At 41.2% G+C, this 21,332-nt stretch overlaps 1 protein-coding gene across 1 annotated transcript in view; it reads left to right on the top strand.

Moving 5' to 3' along the window:
* The window catches only part of LOC137639222 (zinc finger protein 721-like), a 159,394-nt gene that overhangs the window by 15,513 nt on the left and 122,549 nt on the right, over nt 1-21,332 (top strand). Inside the window, exon 2 of the mRNA XM_068371521.1 lies at nt 51-2,022. Coding sequence (XP_068227622.1) covers nt 555-2,022 — 1,468 coding nt within the window. The 5' untranslated portion in view covers nt 51-554. The remainder of the gene's footprint in view (nt 1-50; nt 2,023-21,332) is intronic.

Here is a 21,332-nt window from a genome sequence, read left to right as displayed (position 1 = left end):
TTTCAGTTGGTATATACTCTCTAATTGGGAATTGTATTTTCTAATTTCAGACTTCTGTCATCAAGAATATGGATATCATGAAAGAATATGGATCTTATGGAAGATTAACTCAATGAGATAGCTGCTGCTTAGCCTCCTTATGTGTGAAAAAAAATATGAACAGGGGTTAATTGTGAGTTATAAATGCATAGTATTACCAACTTAACTGACAAGACTGCAAATTATTTTACCAATACATTATGACCTAAGTGAAATTAAGTTAGGAACTGTAGATGTGTGTCATTAGGGATGTTTTATGTGTATTTTGCAAATATTATTATGGTAATCTCTATCTCCCAAATGTTTTTTAAAATGTTTTGTGTATAGTTATGTATTTAAAGATATTTTCCATGCAGATATTTGATAATCCAGTTACTGTATACGGTACCTTTATCTTGTACCTTTTAGTATCATTCAAGCATATTATATTAGTATCCAAATGGAAGTGTAGTTTGGTGTCTATCTGAGGTGATCAAATCTTTAACAAAGACCATTTTATTATATTTAAGAACAGAATGGCTAAGATTAATTCAGAAAATTTCTTTGAATGCCCTATTAAAAGGGAAATGGAAGAACCCTTATCATCTCTAACTAATAAAAAAAGAAATGAATCTGTTGACTGTAGTGCAATGAATAATTGCACTTTGTCTTTAGATCCATCTGTCAAAGTCAAAACAGAACCAGGAATTTTTGAATCGATTACTGTGGATTCATACATCAAAGTTGAGGCTGAACCAGGAATATATGAGAGTGTGGATATAGATCCATCCTTTAAAGTCAAAGCAGAGCCAGGAATTTATGAAGATGAGAAATATCTATGCACAGCAGAGTCAGGAGTGAGCGAGGAAGAAAAAGAAAGGTGCAAACAGGAATTCATGGAAGAAGGAAGTGTAAAAAGCATTCATTTTAAATTCAATAAGAAGCAGAAAATGAGTCCTGAAAGCCACCAAAACATTTGCACAGAAAGCGAAGAATATTCATCTAGTTCAAGTGAAAATAGCTGTTCACAGAAAGAGGTTAACGAAAGTTATCCTGAAACTTTCGTGGAAGTTGTTATTGAAGAAAAGCCATACGTTTGTGGAGATTGTGGAAAACAGTTTGATAAGGAATGGCATCTTGATTCTCACGTGCTAACACATAAGGGAGAGAAACCTTTTGCTTGCCTTGAATGTGGGAGAGAATTTTCGAATGCAAACAACCTCAAAATTCACATGAAAGCCCATGCAGATAAATCATTTGCATGTATTGAATGTGGAAAAGTATTTTCTTGGAAAAGCAGGCTTACGGAACATATGAAGATGCACACTGCAGATAAACCTTTCAGTTGCAGTGATTGTGGGAAAGAATTTTCTCGTAAGTGCAATCTTACGGATCACATGAAGATTCACACTAGAGAGAAGCCATTTATTTGCACAGAGTGTGGCCGAGGCTTTTCTTTGACGAGCAATCTAAGAAAACATATGAGAATTCATTCGGGAGTAAAGCCCTTTACTTGCTCTGAGTGTGGAAGAGGATTTGCTGTGAGGGGAATGCTCAGAAGACACATGAGAATTCACACGGGGGAAAAACCATTCATTTGTAATGTATGCCAAAAAGCATATTCTCGGAAAATTAATCTAACGTGTCACATGAGGATTCACAATGGGGAGCATCCATTCTCTTGCTCTAAGTGTGGAAAAGGATTCCCTATGAGAGGATTACTCCGAAGGCACATGAAAATTCACTCAGAGGAGAAGCCATACTCTTGCCCACAATGTAGAAGAGTATTTTCTCAGTCAAGTAGTCTCAAAAGTCATATGAGAATTCACACGGGGGAGAAGCCTTTTATTTGCTCAGAGTGTGATAGGGGATTTTCTCAAAAAAGTAGCCTTAAAAGTCATATGAGAATTCACACAGGAGAAAAACCATTCGTCTGTACTTTTTGTGAGAGGGCGTTTTGTCAAAAGCGTAGTCTGAAAACTCACATGGCAGCTCACACAGGATGAACCATTTTTTTCTTTGAATGTGAAAGATAATATACCTTGCGATGAAATTTCAACTCTTAAGAAATTGTTCATATCCAAATGCAGTGCAATAATAGAAAAGACATTGTAGGGGAAGAGCAAGAGAACTGAGAGAAAAGGCTACATCTTTTGGCATTTAAAAGAATGTATCTTTAAAAGTATTTCACCCTATACAAAACAGAAATCATCTTTCAGAAAATGTTATTTTACAAAAACAAGATGTATTTTTTCTACTAACCCATTATTTATAGTAGGTTACAATTTTTGGTCAGTGAAACTTTTGACACTTCTACATCTGTTCGTCAGCAGCACAGCATGAGTTTAGTAGATTCTCAGGTTCCCAGTATGTAAGAAAGTTTTTTTTTATTAAAACTGCAGGGGCTTAACATAATAAACAGGACACTTCATTAATAAGAAATAGGTTTGTATGCAAAAAGTAATTAGGGTTATAAAATTATTTTTTACCTCACAACGGACTCAGTACAGTACTTATAAGGGTTGAGCTACATAAACACAAGAATTGGCTGATTAGAAAGAAAGAATTTCTTTGAGTGCTTGTTTGATTAAGAAGAGCAATCTTGATGGAAGTTTGGTTGTATCTGTAAGGTTCAAACCTCATAAATTTAATCAAAACGACGAAGTTTGGAATTGGAAGTCTATGGAGTACCTCTGGAGAAGCATAGAGGACTAGTCACCAGAAACTAAATGTCAATAACTCATCCACATCTTGAAGGATGAAGAGGAGAGGAGAATCATGGCATTGAATATGAAAAGTCAGCCATCTTTCTACTATTTTAAAATAAGTTTCTGTGAAAATGTTTTAGGTTCTGTGTCACATCTTCAAGAAGAGTAAAGAACTCTTTGACACCTCCATGTGACTATCAGGTAAATAAAGGTGTTGATATGATCTTGTTAAAAACTTTTATGAAGTGGAAAACATCTAAACCTGCCTTTTACTTTCATCCATTATCGTATTTTATGCATTCAAGATATTTGTCTAACCTAATGAGAATTTGTATTCCGATTGCTGCTTTCGGGTACTGTATATCTGATAGAAAATGAAAACTTAATGTGACGTATTTGCTCTTCTTGCTTACTTGAAAGATGAAAACCACATCCCTCTGACTGGGTGTGGAAGATTCTTTGTCAAGTCATGCAAAGAGACAAACAAAAAAATTAAAGACAGTGCATGCAGTTGTTCCCTACTTCAATCAGCGTAAATGACCAACCCATTGAATTCAACTAACTAACAAGGGTTGTTATATAGTACATAAAGTTTGTTAATTTGTCTCAAAGACAGAGAAACCAGGATGCCTGACCTTATGGTAATAGCCAATGGTAATCTGGAACGAAAAGGTTTTAGGTACATGTAACAAGATTTTCCAGTAGTATCAAGTGACTCTGTTTACTGGAATAACTGCTCTCTGCTAAATGGCTTAATTTTTCATGCTATCAGGAAGAACTGAAATTAAGCCCAAAGCTACTTAGTAACAAAAGATCATACTAAAATTGTTAAAAGACTCCAAGGTCAGAGAAAGCAGCACAGTGTTTCAGAACCTTATTTTGAAAGTCAAACAAAAAATATCACCTGGGCAAGTTGGCTTTGGTATGTGTATCTGTAACCTAATCCTTGTGAATGACAAGGCATGACTGCTGTGTATTGAATACAGTATGCTGTACTGTATTGCTTTTTCTCTATATCATTTATCAGTAAGTTGTGGGTTATGGTTACGTCAAATCTGTTAATCTCTTGATTGAGTTAAGTTCACTGCCTTATAATTCACACTTGTGAGTTTTATCTAATCATCCTTGTGAGCTAAGGAAGATGGTGTTGGTGGTGACTCATATGTCTACTTTCTGAGTTATTAACAACATTTTCTGATGAATTGTGGTAACCTATTGGAAATTTCTCTGCCCAGCAACCTGTTAGACGGAAGTTTGAAACTTGCTCAAGCTCAATAGTTTCTTGCAGTGTCTGCTATCTTACCATCCTTGTAAGCTAGGGATGGAGGATTTGGGGAACTGATAAGTCTACCTGCTGAATCATCAACAGCCACTGATTTATCCCTCCCTGGTGTTAGCTTGATGAAGTAGGGTTTGGGTACTGATCATATGTATACAGTATATGATCATTCTCTCGGACATTGTCCTGTCCCCTGCCTCTGTCATTCTTGAGTAACCTTTAAACTTTGGTCTTTCCTGGTCCTATTTTGGAGTTAGAAGACTTGGGCATTGGTTATATGTACTGTACACTGTACTGTCTCTGTCTTTTGGGTTGATGTGCAACAACTCATAGATGGATCTTTAACCCAAATCAAGTAATTGCTGAAAATACTGTAGAACAGGTAAACTGTAATCTGGAATTTGTACAATAAAAGCGATTTATTTTCACATCAACCAGGTAAAATACAGTAGAGGTACTTTTAATACATCTCTTGGTAATTTCAGTTCAGGCAGAAGTCAGTAAATAGATGGAGAAACATCAGTCAGTTGATGAGGAAAAAACCATTGAATTCCACCAAAACATTTTTACTAGATAAAAAAAAGCGACAAGGGTATATAGAATAAGTGCTTTCATGATTAAGTAATTTAGAGATTGAATTAATTCTGGTAAAATAAAAAGCCAAAATGTCTATGAAGATATAGGTCTTTTACCAACAGTTTAGCCATACAAATTTGGGCTCTAGCCAGCAGAGGCTTAAAGATCATGATGTTCTTGTACGGTTCTGATGACTAGTCAACAATTATATTTTGTAAATGAGATTAGAGTATCTAGGGACTTGCTGACCAAAAATGTGCCAGAATTATAGATAATAGGTTAGACGTAGAATAAAACATTTTCCAAGACATCTTACTGAAATGGGTGTGGAATACAATCCACTTCAGACACTGGTACTTGAAAAAAGTGGGTGTCAATCATAATTTTCAAAGATTACGGAAATTACCACGAGAAAAAGTCATATTATATTTATTGAGTACATAATTTTAATATTAAACTATTTCAAAATGAGGAAAGTGTATGAAAAAAAATTGTTTTGTTGATAAGCTATAACAAAAATAAACATTTAAAGAAAATTTGTTTTATTACACACAATGACCATAAAGATCTTTTAATTTCATGTAGTTTATAGAATTGATATTTCACTTTTATTCAAATAGAAATACAAACCTTTGTCCTTTACATGATCCACGCAAGTTAAAACTTTTAGAAGGTGTAAGCAGGTGACTAAACGGTAATTACCTGGCCAGGAGCGGGATAGCCCCTCCCCTCTGCTTGCACACTGAGTAGTCACTTTGATAGCAGCTGTCAGTGAGAACAGATGTTCTTCCACTAGCTGGATGTTTTCGCAGTTAATTGTTTTCATCTTATTTTATTCTGTATTCTTGGACACTTGTCCCGGTAATGACGCTAAAAGCGTCTTGTAACTTTGTCCTTGGGTCTGAGACATGGTTAATGATAGCACATTTCCCACAACTCGAACGGCTGGTGAAAGGTGAACGCTGGACTCATTAAGGCTTTTGCAGCCTTACTGCAGGTATAAGCATATATGTACCTGCAGTATATGCTTATCTCTCTTTCTCACATGAATGTTGGTAAAAAGTTACCAACCTCCTCATCAAAGCTTCTGTAGCTTTTAGATAAGGTGAAGGCATCTCTCTCCCTCTCTCTCTCTCTCCCTCTCTCTCTCCCTCTCTCTCTCTCTCTCTCTCTCTCTCTCTCTCTCTCTCTCTCTCTCTCTCTCTCTCTCTCTCTCTCTTAGGTTACATAAAGAGACAATTCTAATACAGAAGTAAAAACATTGTGTTGCAGTTGTACACATCATTAGTAAGACCACGTCTACTATATGAAGTCCAATTCTGGGCTCCAAGAATTCAAAAGGATATAGATACTGTAGACTAGAAGCAGTACAAGCTAGGACCACCAAACTATTCCCAATGCTAAGAAAATTTGGATATAGACAGAGAATGGAACATTTGAACTTATTCAATCTACATACTCGATGTGTAGGTGGATGTCAAATAGAGACATTTAAAATTCTTAAATACCTAGAAATGTAGGTCTCTATTTAGGTGGCTATTGTAAACTCTCCTCTCTAAATGGAACTGTAATAGCCTTAGTAATATTAATTGAAAACTTTCTTGATTATCGGTTTAGATTAAAGTATACTATGGCAATCTTTTACAATGCCTTCATTGATATGGGGGTAGATCTCATGATTGTTTAGTATCTATTTCATCAAAAGGATGGCATTAGCAAACTCGGAGACATTTTCTTCTGGCTGATATGCAGTTGTCTATATAAATGTGAAGTATTGAGTATTAAAGCTTCCCAACAGTTTGGGTGAACATCATCTCAATCATGGTCTGATGCACTGAATTTTTATGCTTTATCTGGTTGTAAATATGTTTCTCTTATGCTCACTGCTCATCAGATAGCTCTTCTGCTGGTATAAGCTATGCAACCGATTACGATGGTCATTTGTAATCTAGTTTAATCTCGACAAGTTTTAAGAATTAATAGAAATACCATGGATCTTTATGAGAAACAAACCCCTTTCAATTGTGCCTGATACACAAAGGTGTAGAAATATGAGTTATCATTTCTGATGCCATGCCCAGGAATGACCAGAAGCTCATGTTGGACTGTTCATGCGGCATCTATTGTATGATATCTACGTTCTTCATTGTACAAAAGGGGTATTGAACATTCCTCATACCTCTAGAGAATGGCATTGCCTGAAAATTTAAGAGTTTACTACAGATTAGCATAGACAGCTACCCTTTTTAATAAGACATTTAATTTAAATGATCACCTTTTTATATTGTAATAATGCTAATAATTGATACAGGTATATGAAGAATTTGAATGTCTTACTATTTGAAAAATAAAAAGTTTATTGTCTACACATACTAGACCACGTGGAACAAATATATTTTTTAGTCCATAAAAAATATGCATATGACTTGTTCTTAAAAATGAATGAAAACTGCATCTTGAAAAGCATCATCAATGTAATGGATGTTGATTGTCAGTTTTTCCTTTATCATGTCAAACGCAAAACTGGCTTCTGTACAGTTTTAGGAGCTGCCTTGCTAGTCTAAGTAATTTTAATCCTATACCCTCTTGGCTACTACTCAGTAATTAATCCTGCCATTTTCTCAACATGTGTCCAAACAATGTTCATTTTCCAATGATAACTCCATAAATCTCTGCAACACCATATTTCTATCTTCCCAAATGCAATGCAGGTATAAATCATTTTGTAGTTAGTACCCTTCCATATTTCCATTTTCTTTTTAAATGCACTTTATCTGATACGTAGATCAAGTAGTGTAGGCCTGACGTACAGATTTTTTCTCTTTTGATATTATTACACATCAGTAATCTAAGGATTTCTTTCCACTATATAGTCTGGTATTACTTCTTATCTTGAAGACTGCAGCCTTCTTAAAAACAGCTTCCCTGTTTCACATTTTAGTTAGTTCCTAGGGTAAAAGAAGTACAGTATTCCACTTCTTTCCAGGCCTGATTTTACCAATAGGCTTCTGTTGTTTTATGTATTTTTGGTATCACAGATCTCTAAACTTGATTCATATTTAACAATCTTGAGAGTGTCTTGTGACACCATCTGTTGCTCTCAATAGCAAGAACTAAGTTTGTGTCAATTCTTATTCTTAAACATCAAAAGGGTAACTGTGTTTACTGCATTCTCAAGCAACGTAAGTGGTGTTTTGTCTTTGTTGGTTATTGATCTTCTACTTTTACCCTTCTATTTCCCTTTAGAAACATCTCTGTGACCTCTGGTTTTGTCTCTGCATCTAGTACCTACCAAAGAGGGTTCTGTCTGCATTCCACTGTAACTAACTCCCCAGCAACTACAATAAACAACAAGCGATTCGATGCTAATGTTTGAGTAAAATCTAGGTGAACTGCAATTCTAACGAGTTCTGATATACTTGCAATTGTCTTTACTCTTGGTTTTGTGTCATGGTACAGTAACATCACTGTTAGTGAGTATTTTTGTATCTTCACAGCTCCCAAATCAAATTGTTTTTATTAGTATTTCCATAGTATTTAAAGAACCACAAATATTTTCTATAATCAATCTTACCTGTGTGATACATCTGTATTATATAAACCTTCTCTGGATTTCTTGGACTTTTTTTTTTTTTTTTTTTGAAAATAGGGTCCCTCAATTTTTATTTTTTTAATAATAAGGGTGCTTGCATCCGTTCAGATCGTCTCTCTGTCCCTTCCTCTGCCTACATATTGACTATATTTTTCCCCAATCTTTCAATCAGAACCACCAATATTTTGATAAGATAAATAGGCTAAATAATACACTTGTAAAATGTTCAAACTAAGACAACCCACATTCTTTTTATTAATGTTGTCATACTATATCATCATTTTATACTCAATCAATTTTCTAGGCGTTCTAGTCAGCTAGTCCTTCCTTGACTAGTTTTCCAACTGCCTTAAACTGTTATCGAATCTTGAATATCTCATGTCTTAACGAGTTCTCTACTAACCTATCAAGATCTTTTATTCTCTATGCCAACCTCGTACATCTTGTTACCATTCTCTTCAAATGAAATGTTTCCAAAATGATGGTCCCATCATTAAAAATAAAAAAATTTTCTTGGCATTTATTAGATGAATTCTTAAGTTGCACTTGGTAGATTGTAGGCAATGGAATTACAGTAGTCAATCCTGGCAATAACAGTTTATCTCGAGTATCTTGACAGAATATTCATCCATATATCCCTGAGACAAAATTATAATTAAGTGATACCCATGAGTCGCGAACGAGTTGTTATTAATATTTATTGGATGTCCCGTAAGATTCTTAAGCTGTTTTTATTTTTAACCGTAAACTCAGGCCTGGTTATATTACAACAACAACAACAACAATGATAATAATAATAATAATAATGATAATTAATAATAATAGTAAGGGATAATAAATAATGATTAATAATTAATAACAACAACAATAATAATAATAATAATAATAATAATGATAATAATGTGGTGGCTAGGTTCCAGGTTCCTCGTTGCTCTCTCCACAACACACTGATTTGGGCACACTACTAGAAGCGTAGTAGGTGCAAAGCGCTGCATATGCGGAAAATTCATCATTAGTTACCTCCTACACAGACAGCACAACTTACTTACTTTGACTTCCAACTTCAAGGGCCTTTCTAATAAACCTGGCAACATCTGTAGTTGATGTTTCTAAATTCCCTATTTCTATGTCATTGTTTTTAAACTTTCTTAACTCGTTACAGCAAAACATACTGTATGCTCCGTAGTATCCTCAGACTCCCCACACAACACAAAGCATATTCTTATCATTCCCGTATCTATATTTTCTTTTTAATTCTATCATATTCAACCATGTATTTTAAGTTTTGTCATCTCTGCTTTCTTTTCTTCTATTTTATTTTAATTTCAATTGCCACTTTACTTTTTATTTCCTTTTTGAGTTCTTGCTTTTTAAACTTTCTTACTTCAATTTTGATATATTTATTGCACATTTTTATGATACTTTTCCCCAACATTCCCCATATTGTTCTCTTATCTGATCTCCCACTATCTCCTTAACTAGTCGTTTGTCATCTGATGTTATGAAAAAGCATCGCCTTTTTATACTCTATTCTATTTTCAACTGGCCACATTCCTTTTTCTGCTATTAGTCCCCAGTACGGTGTGGTAGCAACCTGTTCAAACAATCTTTTCATAATTTTGTACTGTATACTCTCTATTTCTTTCTTTTCTTTGATTACACCGTCTCAATATTTGCAAACATTCTATGTACTACTATTGTCTCATAGATCTTTATTCCCACTAGTGATGCCAGATCTCCTACTCTGTTACTGTCTCCATACTTCCTAACTTCTTGTACCATGTATTCTATTTTCGCTTCTCTTTTGCTTATGGCAAGACTACGGTTTCCTTTTTCTGAGTACCCGTTTCCTAAGTATCTATATTCCTGAACTGTTTATATCCTGCCATTTCTAACCACGGAGTTTAAGCTGTTTACTGGGGAGGCCACTGCTGTGGTTGGGCACCACAGCGTGGGGGGGGGGGGGGCGCTTTCCCGGCTGACGTTCTGGTGACCATCTATTCTGATGAAACTGGAACTGAAACCAGACTGCATCCCCAACTACACATATGTTGAGGTTCTTAAGTAATGATTACAGTCTATTACAACATTCAGTATGATAAGGTGATCTGCTGTTGATCGACCCTCTATTCCACCACACTGGAATCGGCTAATTGTGTCATTAATTTTATCCTTAATTTTCATTAGCCTTAATTTTTCAAACATTTTACTAAACGTATTCCTAATAAATAGTCCTCTTCTATTGTCTGTATCTAATCTGGTGCCTTTAGACTTACCCACTGATAATAGAGCTAGTTCATACCATTCATCAGGTATTTCTATTCTCTCTTCAATTTCATTTGTAATTCCTCATGTATTCTTCATATCTTGGCCCATGTTTACCAATATCTTATTACTCATTTCTTGTCTGTTGACGAAGGTGTGCTGTAACAAAGCCAAATTCTCCAAACACTGATCTTAAACTAACCTGGGGATAGGTAAAATTACAATCTCCCGAAGGTAACTTGAAGTATTGTTTACAATTATAATTACTGTATAATCATAACAAAGTAATAGAATTTGACAGCATTTGTACTGTATCACAAACTTTAAGACTGTTTTCATGATTGTTAGATCATTATAAACATAGTCACTTGTTACTTAATACAAATGGTGGTAAGATTACCTTGGATTGGAAAGCGTTAGGCTTATTTTTTTGGCTTCGAATATTGAAAGTCAAGGCCTTGACAGTGGATATGAAATGCAATTGTTGCAATTATTGTGAGAAAATCAACACTATGTTAACTCGTCAGAGCATGATACCAGAGAAAATTATTAGAATCAAGTTATAGCCTGTAGATTGCAGTAAAAAAATATTTGTTTACAGTAGTCTGGTAAGTTAGCTCAATGTCTTTCCCCCTATTATTTAGCTTTCCTTCAATTTGATATTGATTGGAGTCAATAACCTAAGTTAGTGTATCCATTCACCATATCCTCTGTCCCTTACCCCCAAACAGATCTGTTGATGGCATACCGGTAAATTTGTGTTGTATTACAGGGTGTGATTTCGAACAGAAAATATGTTTTCCCATAGTAAATAACGTGATTTGACCTACAGTTCAACTGCAAACAAACAGATCAACCAATTTGGCTAACTTCAAGTTGCCAAATTGGTTGCTGTTATTACGGATGAAATAAAGGTGAAAACCGGTTAAATCACGTTATTTCCTACAGGAAAACATATTTTTTGTTAAAATGGTTAAATATAATTACTGTTGTCATATATGTTGTGTTAAAATATTTAAATATAAGCACTTGTTCAACGGTGTCACTTCCCTTACGAATGTACTGCGAACGATAACATTAGCAACATTTACCAATGATACACAGTGTTACCAACGTTGACGTTTGGTACATAGAGTTACGAACGGCACGATGACATTACTAACGATAGCAATGCTAGATTTGTTCCAACACAGAGTACTTACCTCGAACTACTTTCTTAAGAGTATCTGGGAGACTCCTCCCAACCGACCAGAATTTTGTGTAGTTTACCCTATTCCCGTTTTCTATGGGGGTCAACCTCAGTAAGTTTCTGGTCGCGACGTGATTACCATCTAGCCGCGCTCTCCTCACCCAGTGCGACCCTTGTGTCCCCCGACCCTTTATGTCTACCACGCGTTACCCACGTGTTCATTCCCTATCCTTTCCTCTGTGTCCCTGTGTCTCTTGGTGTCCTAGTGTTGCGTAATGGAGCATCCTCGCCGTTGCCCTGGGCCTGTGGCCGGAAAATCTTGTGGTGCGTTTCTTTCCAAGCCCGAAGTCGATCCCCATTCCCTGTGTTCGTCGTGTAGGGGCAAGGTTTGTTCCCCTACGACCACGTGTCCGGAGTGCGAGCCTTGGACCGAGATTTAGTGGGTCCTCTACGGCACTAAAAAGAAGAAAGCTGCCAAGAAATCGCCCAAGAAGGCCAACGTTTCTTCGTCGTGAGTTTCGCCAGATGCCTCGTCGGAACGGGGCTCCCTTCCACCTTCCCCTACCCAGAGTAGGGGACGAGGTAAGTCCGTTGCGGGGAAGCGGCCTATTGCCCTTCCCCAAGAGTCTGAGATGTCTGTGCGGGATGATTTTAGATCAGTTCAGGCATGTGTGGGGCCTGAGGGAGGGGCGGGAGTGTGTTCAAGAGATTAAGTCCTGGTGCCTACAGGGCCCGTCTCTACGGAAGATCCTATATGGGGGAAGACGGGTGCAGCCTCTTCCCCTGCATCCTGGATGTGTGTTTCAGGTGCTTCAGCGACCGGGGGAGATGCCGAGAAGGCAGGCTCATCTAATTCGGACCCCGCCGCATGGGATCCACCAAGGACGCCCTTCAGGTCCCCCATGAGGTTAGAGGAGGAGTTCGATGCTTGGTTCGACCGAAAGAAGGTTCCACGGTCTCCCCCGGCGCCCTCGTCAACGCTCCCGCCTGTCTTTCTTCAACCCTCTTCGCCAGAGAACCGACGCGGAGTTCCCCCTGTGGATTTGGACGACTCGGGAGATTCGGCGGACTCCCTCTCCTCCTTGTTGTCATCCTCTTCCTCGGATTCGTCTTCGTCGGAGGACGAAGGTCCAAAGTCCTCGAAGAGAAAGCGGGAAAAGTCACGAAAGAAGAAGTCTCGTTCTCGTTCCAGGCACAGCAGGAAGAGATCCAAGACCTCAAAGAAGAAGTCAAAGAAGAGTCGCTCTTCGAATGATAAGTGGGTGAGAATTACAGTACCCCGGAGTGAGCTGTTTAAGGCTACCTCAGCCGCGGCCACTTCCGGTTGGCTCCCTAGAGCCTCATCTTCACCCTCGCGACCCTACTCCTCCAGCAGACCAGATCTCCGTCAGGGGACGTCGCATCAAGCCTCCCTAGACGACGAAGGCTCCCGCTTCAACCCAATGGAAGGAGGCGCTTCTCCAGATGGAAGGCTTGGCGTCATCAGCGGCCACCTCGGCGCTCTTCCGCGAGCATCAGGGGCGCCCTTCATGCTTCGAGGAGCCCACAGCCACGGGGTCCCCCGCGGGACAAGGTAGTCCCATGACGGATACCCTCGTCCCAGCGGATTCGCCCATCCTGCGGGCAGGCCCGTCAGTAGCAAGGCAGGAGAAGAAGCTGCTCCCTTCCCGCGCTCCCCCTCCCACCCTTGACGAGTCTTCTCGGGCGGAGGAGTTGGTAGCGGATGCCTTGGTAGAAGGAGGAGAGTGCTCATCTGATGACATCTCCTCTTATCGAAAGATCTTGGCCCTCATCAGACGACACCATAGGTTGGATGAGCCCAAGCCCTCGGTGGAACAAGCCTGGCTCTCAGGACTCAGCAAGCTCGTGGATAATCCAGTTCAACAGAGACCTTCCTTGGCGCTCCCCCTAGCACGAGACGTAAAACTAGGGATGGAGCACATAGACAAGTTCTTAGCCAGCCAAGCAGACGCCCCTAGGGGTCAGAGTGCCTCGAAGCTTCTTCCTGGCCATAAGACCCAGAAACGTTTTTACGTCCCGGAAGGACGTCGTGGGGGACCCCGCGCAGTAGAGTCGGCAGTCACCACGTTGAACCAAGGGGCGGCAGAGGACTGGGCATCCTCGGCCCCAGTTTGTTTTTCCCCAACGGAGACCTCGATGATGGAAGACATGGCCCAGGATCTAGTCTACGTGTCTTCTTGGTTAGACTGGTGGGCGTGCACTCTGGTGGGCTTCCAGTCCTCACATGATCTCTCCCTGCCTGAGAACCAGTCCTTGCTGAGAGAGTTAATCAGTTCAGGGGGAAAAGCACTGAAGTTCCTTTCTTACCAGTCTCTCTCCCAGGCCGCCAACTGGGTCCTGCGGAAGAGAGACACCATCCTAAGCAAGTTAGTGAGGAAGTTACCCGACCGAGAAGCAAGGTTTCTGAGAAACTCCTCGGTGTGGGAAGAGTCGGTGTTTCCCCTCAAATCGGTCGAAGAGACGATGGAGAGGGTCAGAAAGATGAAGGATGTAGGGGAACCAAGACCCCCTCCCCTGACCACGTCCAGTGCACAGAAGACCCTCGGCGGACGTTGCACATTTCTCTCATTCCTCGCCAGTCCAACCGAGGAGAGAAACTCTAACGGCTTCTTGGCTCCAGAATTCACAGCCCCCCCGTAGGGGCAACACTACCTCTCAGTCTGGCTTTAGACCCTCCTACGGCAACTCTAGGAGAGGTCGTTCCAGCCGCGCCTCTAGGAGGAGATAGGAAGAGAGGCCCCCTACTCCTACTGGAGCCTCAAGTAGGGGTATGCCTCAGACACTCTTGGCAAGCATGGTGGGATTACGGGGCAGATCCCTGGACCGTTACAATCCTGAAGGAAGGATACAGGCTACCTTTCCTGACGGAGCAGCCTCCACTTATTTCAACCCAACAGGCGGAGTGGTTGGTGCCCAAAGACCCCTTGAAACGAGCAGCGTTACAGGAGCAAGTGTCGACCATGATCACCAAAGGAGCGTTGGAATCGGTCGAGAATCCCCGGCCGGGGTTCTAAAGCAGGCTCTTCCTGCTGGAGAAGTCGACAGGGGGATGGAGGCCAGTCATAGACCTGTCAGCCCTCAACAAGTTTGTGGCAAAAACCGACTTCAAAATGGACACTGCGAAGACAGTGTTGGCGGCCTTGAGAGAGGGGGACTTCATGATGTCCCTGGATCTCAAGGACGCCTACTTCCAGATCCCCGTTCACCCCTCCAGCAGGAAGTTCCTGAGGATAAAGTGGAATACCTAAGTCTTACAGTTCAAGACCCTCTGCTTCGGGCTGTCGACAGCGCCTCAGGTCTTCACGAGAGTCTTCACAACAGTTTCGGCCTGGGCACACGAGCAGGACATTCGCCTGATCTGGTACCTGGACGACTGGTTGTTACTTTCAGCCTCAGAGGAAGAACTGAAGGAGCAAGGCGCGAGGGTTCTACGTCTCTGCAAGGACTTGGGTATCACAGTCAACTTAGAGAAGTCCCACTTGACACCCACCACCAGGATGACCTACCTAGGGATGGTCCTGGACACCCGGCGGGTGAGAGCCCTCCCCTCCTTGGAGAGGTTGGACAATCTAGACCGAGTACTGTACTGCAGCCCTTCCTCACGAGCCAACCCAGGAGTGCCAAAGATTGGCAGAAGTTATTGGGCCATCTGGTGTCGCTAGAGAAGCTAGTCCCTCAGGGTAGACTCAAGCTCAGGGGTGTTCAATGGAACTTGAAGGAACTGTGGTCCCCGGAGGAGCCCCGCACAGGATAGTTCCAGTTTGCCCAGAAATGTTGGAAGTCCTACAGTGGTGGCACGACAGAGCGAACACCTTGAAGGGGATGCCCTTCGCACTCGATCCTCCGGAGATGTTGTTATTCACCGACGCGTCGAAGGAGTGTTGGGTTGCACATCTCCTCGACGAGTCAACGAAAGGGAAGTGGTCCCTCGAGGAAGGGACACTACACATAAACATTCTGGAGATAATATCCGTCCAGAGAGCATGTCAAGAATTCGTACATCTCCTCAGAGGAAACACCGTGGCGTTGATGTGCGACAACGCCACGGTAGTGGCCTACGTAAAGAAACAAGGAGGCCTGAAGTCAAAGGAGTTATGCACTCTATCGACAGAACTGCTGGAAAGGAAGGGATCGAAATTACGGCCAGGTTCATCCCAGGAAAGAAGAACGTCCTAGCAGACGGCCTCAGCAGGGTAGGCCAAGTGATAGGCTCGGAGTGGACTCTACACCCAGGAGTAGCTCAGACAGTCATCCTGAAGTGGGGCTCACCAGTGGTGGACCTCTTCGTCACTCGTCTGAATACACAACTTCCCGTGTTCTGTTCTCCAGTTCCAGATCCAGCAGCAGCATTCGAGGATGCCTTCCAACATCCTTGGGACAACCTCAATGTGTACGCCTTCCCACCCTTCGGGATGCTCAGGCAAGTGCTCAGCAGAGTCAGGAGGACAACCAACCTACAGATGACTTTGGTAGCGCCTTGGTGGCTGGAGAGAGAATGGTTCGCAGATTTAAAGGAACTAGCTCTCCTTCCCCCTTGGCCCCTTCCAGACAAACCAGACCACCTCCGTCAACCTCACTTCAGCGGTTTCACGAAAACCCTCGGTCCCTCCGCCTACACGCGTGGAGGTTATCGAGCGGCTCCTGAAGAAGGAAGGGTACTCGTCGAGGACGGCAACGAGGATGTCGAGTTACCTAAGGTGTTCCTCAGTTGCAGTTTACCAAGCATTGTGGGCTGTCTTTTCGAAATGGTGCACTGCCCAGAACATCAAGCCCCTGAGGGCTTCTATTCACGAGATAGCCGATTTCCTGGTGTATCTTAGGGATGACGTAGGTACTTCTATCCCGGCTATCAAAGGAGTGCGTGCAGCATTAGGGCAGGTCTTCCTCCTAAAAGGCATTGACTTAGGGGCCTCCAGACAGATTTCAATGCTCATCAGGAGTTTTGAGCAGTCATGTCCCCCCCAGGCAACGAGGGTGCCACAGTGGGATATAGCTAGAGTACTCAAAGCCCTGTCAGAACCGCCCTTTGAGCTCCTCAAAGACATCCTGGACAAAGAACTCACCCTCAAAACGGTCTTCCTATTAGCCCTGGCTTCGGCGAAGAGAATTAGTGAGTTGCACGGGCTGTCATACGAAGTCTCGCACTCGAAGGGGTGGTGAGAAGCTTCCTTTAAGTTCGTGCCTAGTTTTGTGGCCAAGACTCAGAACTCGTCATGTTGGGATCCTAGATTCGAGGGATTCTCGGTGCCAGCGATCCCTCGTTCAGACAACTCAAGGGACTTGCTTTTGTGCCCAGTTAGAGCAGTAAGGAAGTACCTGGAGAGGACATCAAGGCTCCGCCCTGCAATCAAGAGTTTGTTTGTCTCGACAGGACGAGTGAAGAAGCCAGTTTCCAAGAATTCGATCTCCTTCTGGCTGCGTCAAGTGATCAAGAGGGCCTACGACACCTCAGGAACCCCTCTCTCAGGCAGGCCTAGGCCTCATGATATTAAGAGGTCTAAGTACCTCGTTAGCCTTCGAGAAGAACATGGCAGTGGGCCAAATCCTGACGGCAGGCACTTGGTCCAGACAATCCACCTTCACGGAACACTACCTGAAGGATTGTTCGAGAAAATCCTTGGACGGTTTCGCCCTTGGTCCTGTCATTTCCGCACTCCAGAAGATCTAAGGTCATAGCCCCGGGGAAGCTGTGGGCGGTAAGTCCAAGAGACACAAGTTCCTTCCTTACCTTTTTCCCCCTTTCTACCTTCCCCTGGTCCCTGATTACCTTCCCTGGAAGGACTCAGAAGACCTTAACAACCGTAGGATACGGCATCAGCAAGGAATGCGCCTCCGAGGCGTTTTTACAGAGGTAAGCCACTTAGACACTAAGTTAGTTTTTTGGGTAGTTTTCCCTATCTCGTGCGTTTTCTATCAGTGGTCATCGGAACCTAGCCGCCTACCTAGGTTCCCCCCCTTATTGCTTCCAGCGTTCCGGTCTCTGGTCCCTGCAGGACTCTCCCTCCTCCTAAAGTTTAAGTCTCCTAAGAAAGTAGTTCGAGGTAAGTACTCCGTGTTGGAACAAATCACAAATTTTTAAGTAATTTGTATTTTTCCTAACATACTTACCTCGAACTACTTTCGGGTTATGGCCCGCCCACCCTACCCCGAGGGCCCTGCAGGGCTGAGGAGAACCTTTCCGACGAAACTTACTGAGGAGCACGACCTAAGCAAGCATGCTCTCCGACCCCGGGTCGCCTCAGGGCGCATATCACTCCGCCTGAAGTTGACCCCCATAGAAAACGGGAATAGGGTAAACTACACAAAATTCTGGTCGGTTGGGAGGAGTCTCCCAGATACTCCTAAGAAAGTAGTTCGAGGTAAGTATGTTAGGAAAAATACAAATTACTTAAAAATTTGTGATATTTCCATACGTATTTTAAATAATTTTTCCATACAGGTTTTACTCACTATATAAAAAGTACAAAAAGGGCACAGAACCTAACAAACCCACCTAACCTAACCTAGTAGTATGACAGGTCACAAACCTCAGGTATTTACTGAGAACGGTAAAATTCTCCATGTTACGAATGATACACAGAGTTACCAACGGTACGGTGACATTACTAGCGATAGTAATGATAGATATTTCCATACGTATTTTAAATAATTTTTCGATATAAGTTTTACGGAATATATAAAAAGTACAAAAAGGGCACAGAACCTAACAAACCCACCTAACCTAACCTAGGAGTTCCCCAGTCACAAAACACATATAATGACTATTGAGGAATGACTTACCTTTATGAAAAAGACGTCGAAACTTGCGGGTCACGGGAGGGTGAGACTGACGGCTTAACTCCTATGACTAGGATGAGGATAGTTGTGGGGCCAATAATTATGTAAAAAGTGGTTTGCAAATAATATTATCTTCCATGGGGGTAGACGACTTTTTCCCAAAAATGTACTTTTATAAGAAGTAACAGTATAACCACAACAACGTTTCTTTTTGGTTTTAGGTATGTTGGTTTCGGTATTACAATAAAACACGTGAATGACTTTCCTGTTAGATAGAAAGGGAACGGCACTTGGGGCACTGTAATAAGAGTTGAGGAATTACGTTGTGTTCTTTCAGGAAATTATCAACATTAGTTGAAGAATCATAAAAATCACCATGGAATTTAGCAAATGCTTTTAGGTACGGAATACTGCAGCCGTTACAAGTTTCTATAACTTCCTCCATCACAAAATACAAAAAAATAAATCTCACTTGAAATGACGGACACCTTACTAGGACAAAGGTTTCAAGGGAAAAGGATTTGGTGGAAGGGGTATGAACAGACCACTCAAAGAGATAAAGGAGGGGGGGTAGGGAAATATCAGTTGACAACCCCCTTATGTAAACATTGAATACGTATCGGTTCGTGATTGGTTAAGGGAAAAACAACGGAGTCTAGAGGGTAAACATTAATGAACTAAATAGGGAAACTAGTCCAGAGAAAGTATTTATGTGAAACCGGAGAGTGAAAAGGAAATAACAAAAGAAATAAAAACAATATAGGAAGATAAAATGGAACGTATGATAAATAATATTGAATGGGAATATAAAATGAGATGATTACAAAAGGTATACGATAATAAAACGAGTAAATGGAGGGGGAAAAGCTTCTGCGCAGGGGGAGGGATTTTTGCACAGGTCGAAAACTGGTATGCACGAACGTACGTACGTACGGGTGCTAATGTTAGCATGGAATGCTAACATTTGATCTACATCAGACGTTGGCAGCACTGGTTACTGTATTTTTTTCATGAAATAATCTGTGCAACGGCGCCTCCAAAGTTTATCCAGATGTACTGTTTTGTATTTTCCTCCGATTATAATACATTCAAGAAGGTAATGTATAGAGAAGAAAAGGCTTGTTTTACGATTATATATCGTTTCCCCAGTATGATTTCCCCACCCAAAACCCCGAGTTCCCACTGGGGGTCCCCCATTATTGTAGGATATAGATGTACAGTATATATATTTCTGAAACTATTCATTTGCGACGGGAACGAGTGTCATTTTCGAAGAGAGCGTAATTTTTTCTATAAGAAAAAGTAGTTGTTTCCCTAGGTTACATTGCCTTGTAATACACTACAATAAAACTGGCATACCTGCTTCTTTTAACTGGCTCATGGATTTGCAATATCCTACGGTAAGCTTAACTGAAGTTAAGGAGCCTTTGTATATCAGCGGCCAGTTCCTTCCATTTGGATTAAAAATTGACATCAACTATCCTAAATTTTCCCCTCTAAATTAACCTACAAGCAGTGTCTTTACCTATTACTTAACCCCTCCACTGCCGTATTCTAAGTTAGCCGTAATCATACATACAGGTGGCCGCTATCATACGTGCATCCCGGAGTTAAGTTGGGTTGTTCCAGGCAAGATTGTATCATTGACTAAACTAGGAGGCTATGTCATTATGCAAGGTATCTTGGCATGGGGTGCATGTATAACAGTGGCCACCTGTATGTATGATGACGGCTGTGCCCCATAATTCCACTTCAATGTAAGAATATATCAGTTAAGGGGGGGTCGCGGTGTAAAATTATAGCTTGACCGTAACTATAATAAAACCATAAAACCTAGGTAAGTAGGGAGGGACACGGCTTGTAGGTTAGGTTAGGTTAGTTGAGGAAGTATAGGTTATGTGGTGGTCTTGTGTAGAGATTTTGCAGAACAACTGACAATTTGTTTAGTTTAGCGGCAACATCTTACAAAAGACGGGAAAATGAGAAAAAAAAATTCCATTTTCTATGCCAGAGGGAGGGTTTGGCCGCTGATATACAAAGGCTCCTTGGGCACTACCTTTTCCTCTTTAAATCCTTTCATGAGAGAGAGAGAGAGAGAGAGAGAGAGAGAATCATTATTTCTTCTATAGATTTTATCTGATTTAAACCTCCTTACATTTACATGAGATACAGTATATTGCTCTCTCTCTCTCTCTCTCTCTCTCTCTCTCTCTCTCTCTCTCTCTCTCTCTCTCTCTCTCTCTCTCTCTCTCTCTCTCTCTCTCTCAAGAGAGAGAGAGGGCAAAATATATCATGTAAACGTAAGGAGGTTTAAATCAAATATAAAATCTATAGAAGAAATAATGAAAACAATTAAGCCCACAATTATATGTTTAACTCAAACCCATTTAGGGAAAGAAGAAAAAAATAGAAATTGAAGGATATAAAATTTATGAGAGTAACATAAATGGGTGAGTCACCCCAATAAATAGCGTGGTTTGTATTCCAGTTATGGAACAAATGACAAATTCGTAGATAATTTGTATTTTTCCTAACTATACAAACCTTAGCTATTTATACAAACTTGCCTGCCATTCCTATCCCCCTTGAAGTCCTACCTCCAAGCAAAGTGACTAAATCACAGGTGTGAGAACAGGAGGAGTAGCAAGCTACACCCCCTCTACCCCCGCTAACTAGCGGTGTGGGTAGTTAACCCTCGCTAAATTTTAATGGCTCGTCATTTCAGCTCCGCTGAAAGTATAACCCCTAATAAATAGCTAAGGTTTGTATAGTTAGGAAAAATACAAATTATCTATGAATTTGTCATGTCAACCTTCCACCCGACAGACCTGCCGACGCCGTTCCTGCATGGGCCTAACAAGGCTCCATCCAAAACGTGCTATTGCACACCAACAACCTACGCGCCCA

The sequence above is a fragment of the Palaemon carinicauda genome, chromosome 1, assembly GCF_036898095.1.
Source record: "Palaemon carinicauda isolate YSFRI2023 chromosome 1, ASM3689809v2, whole genome shotgun sequence".
Taxonomy (NCBI): Eukaryota; Metazoa; Arthropoda; class Malacostraca; order Decapoda; family Palaemonidae; genus Palaemon; species Palaemon carinicauda.
This window is presented reverse-complemented; position numbering and strand designations above follow the sequence as displayed.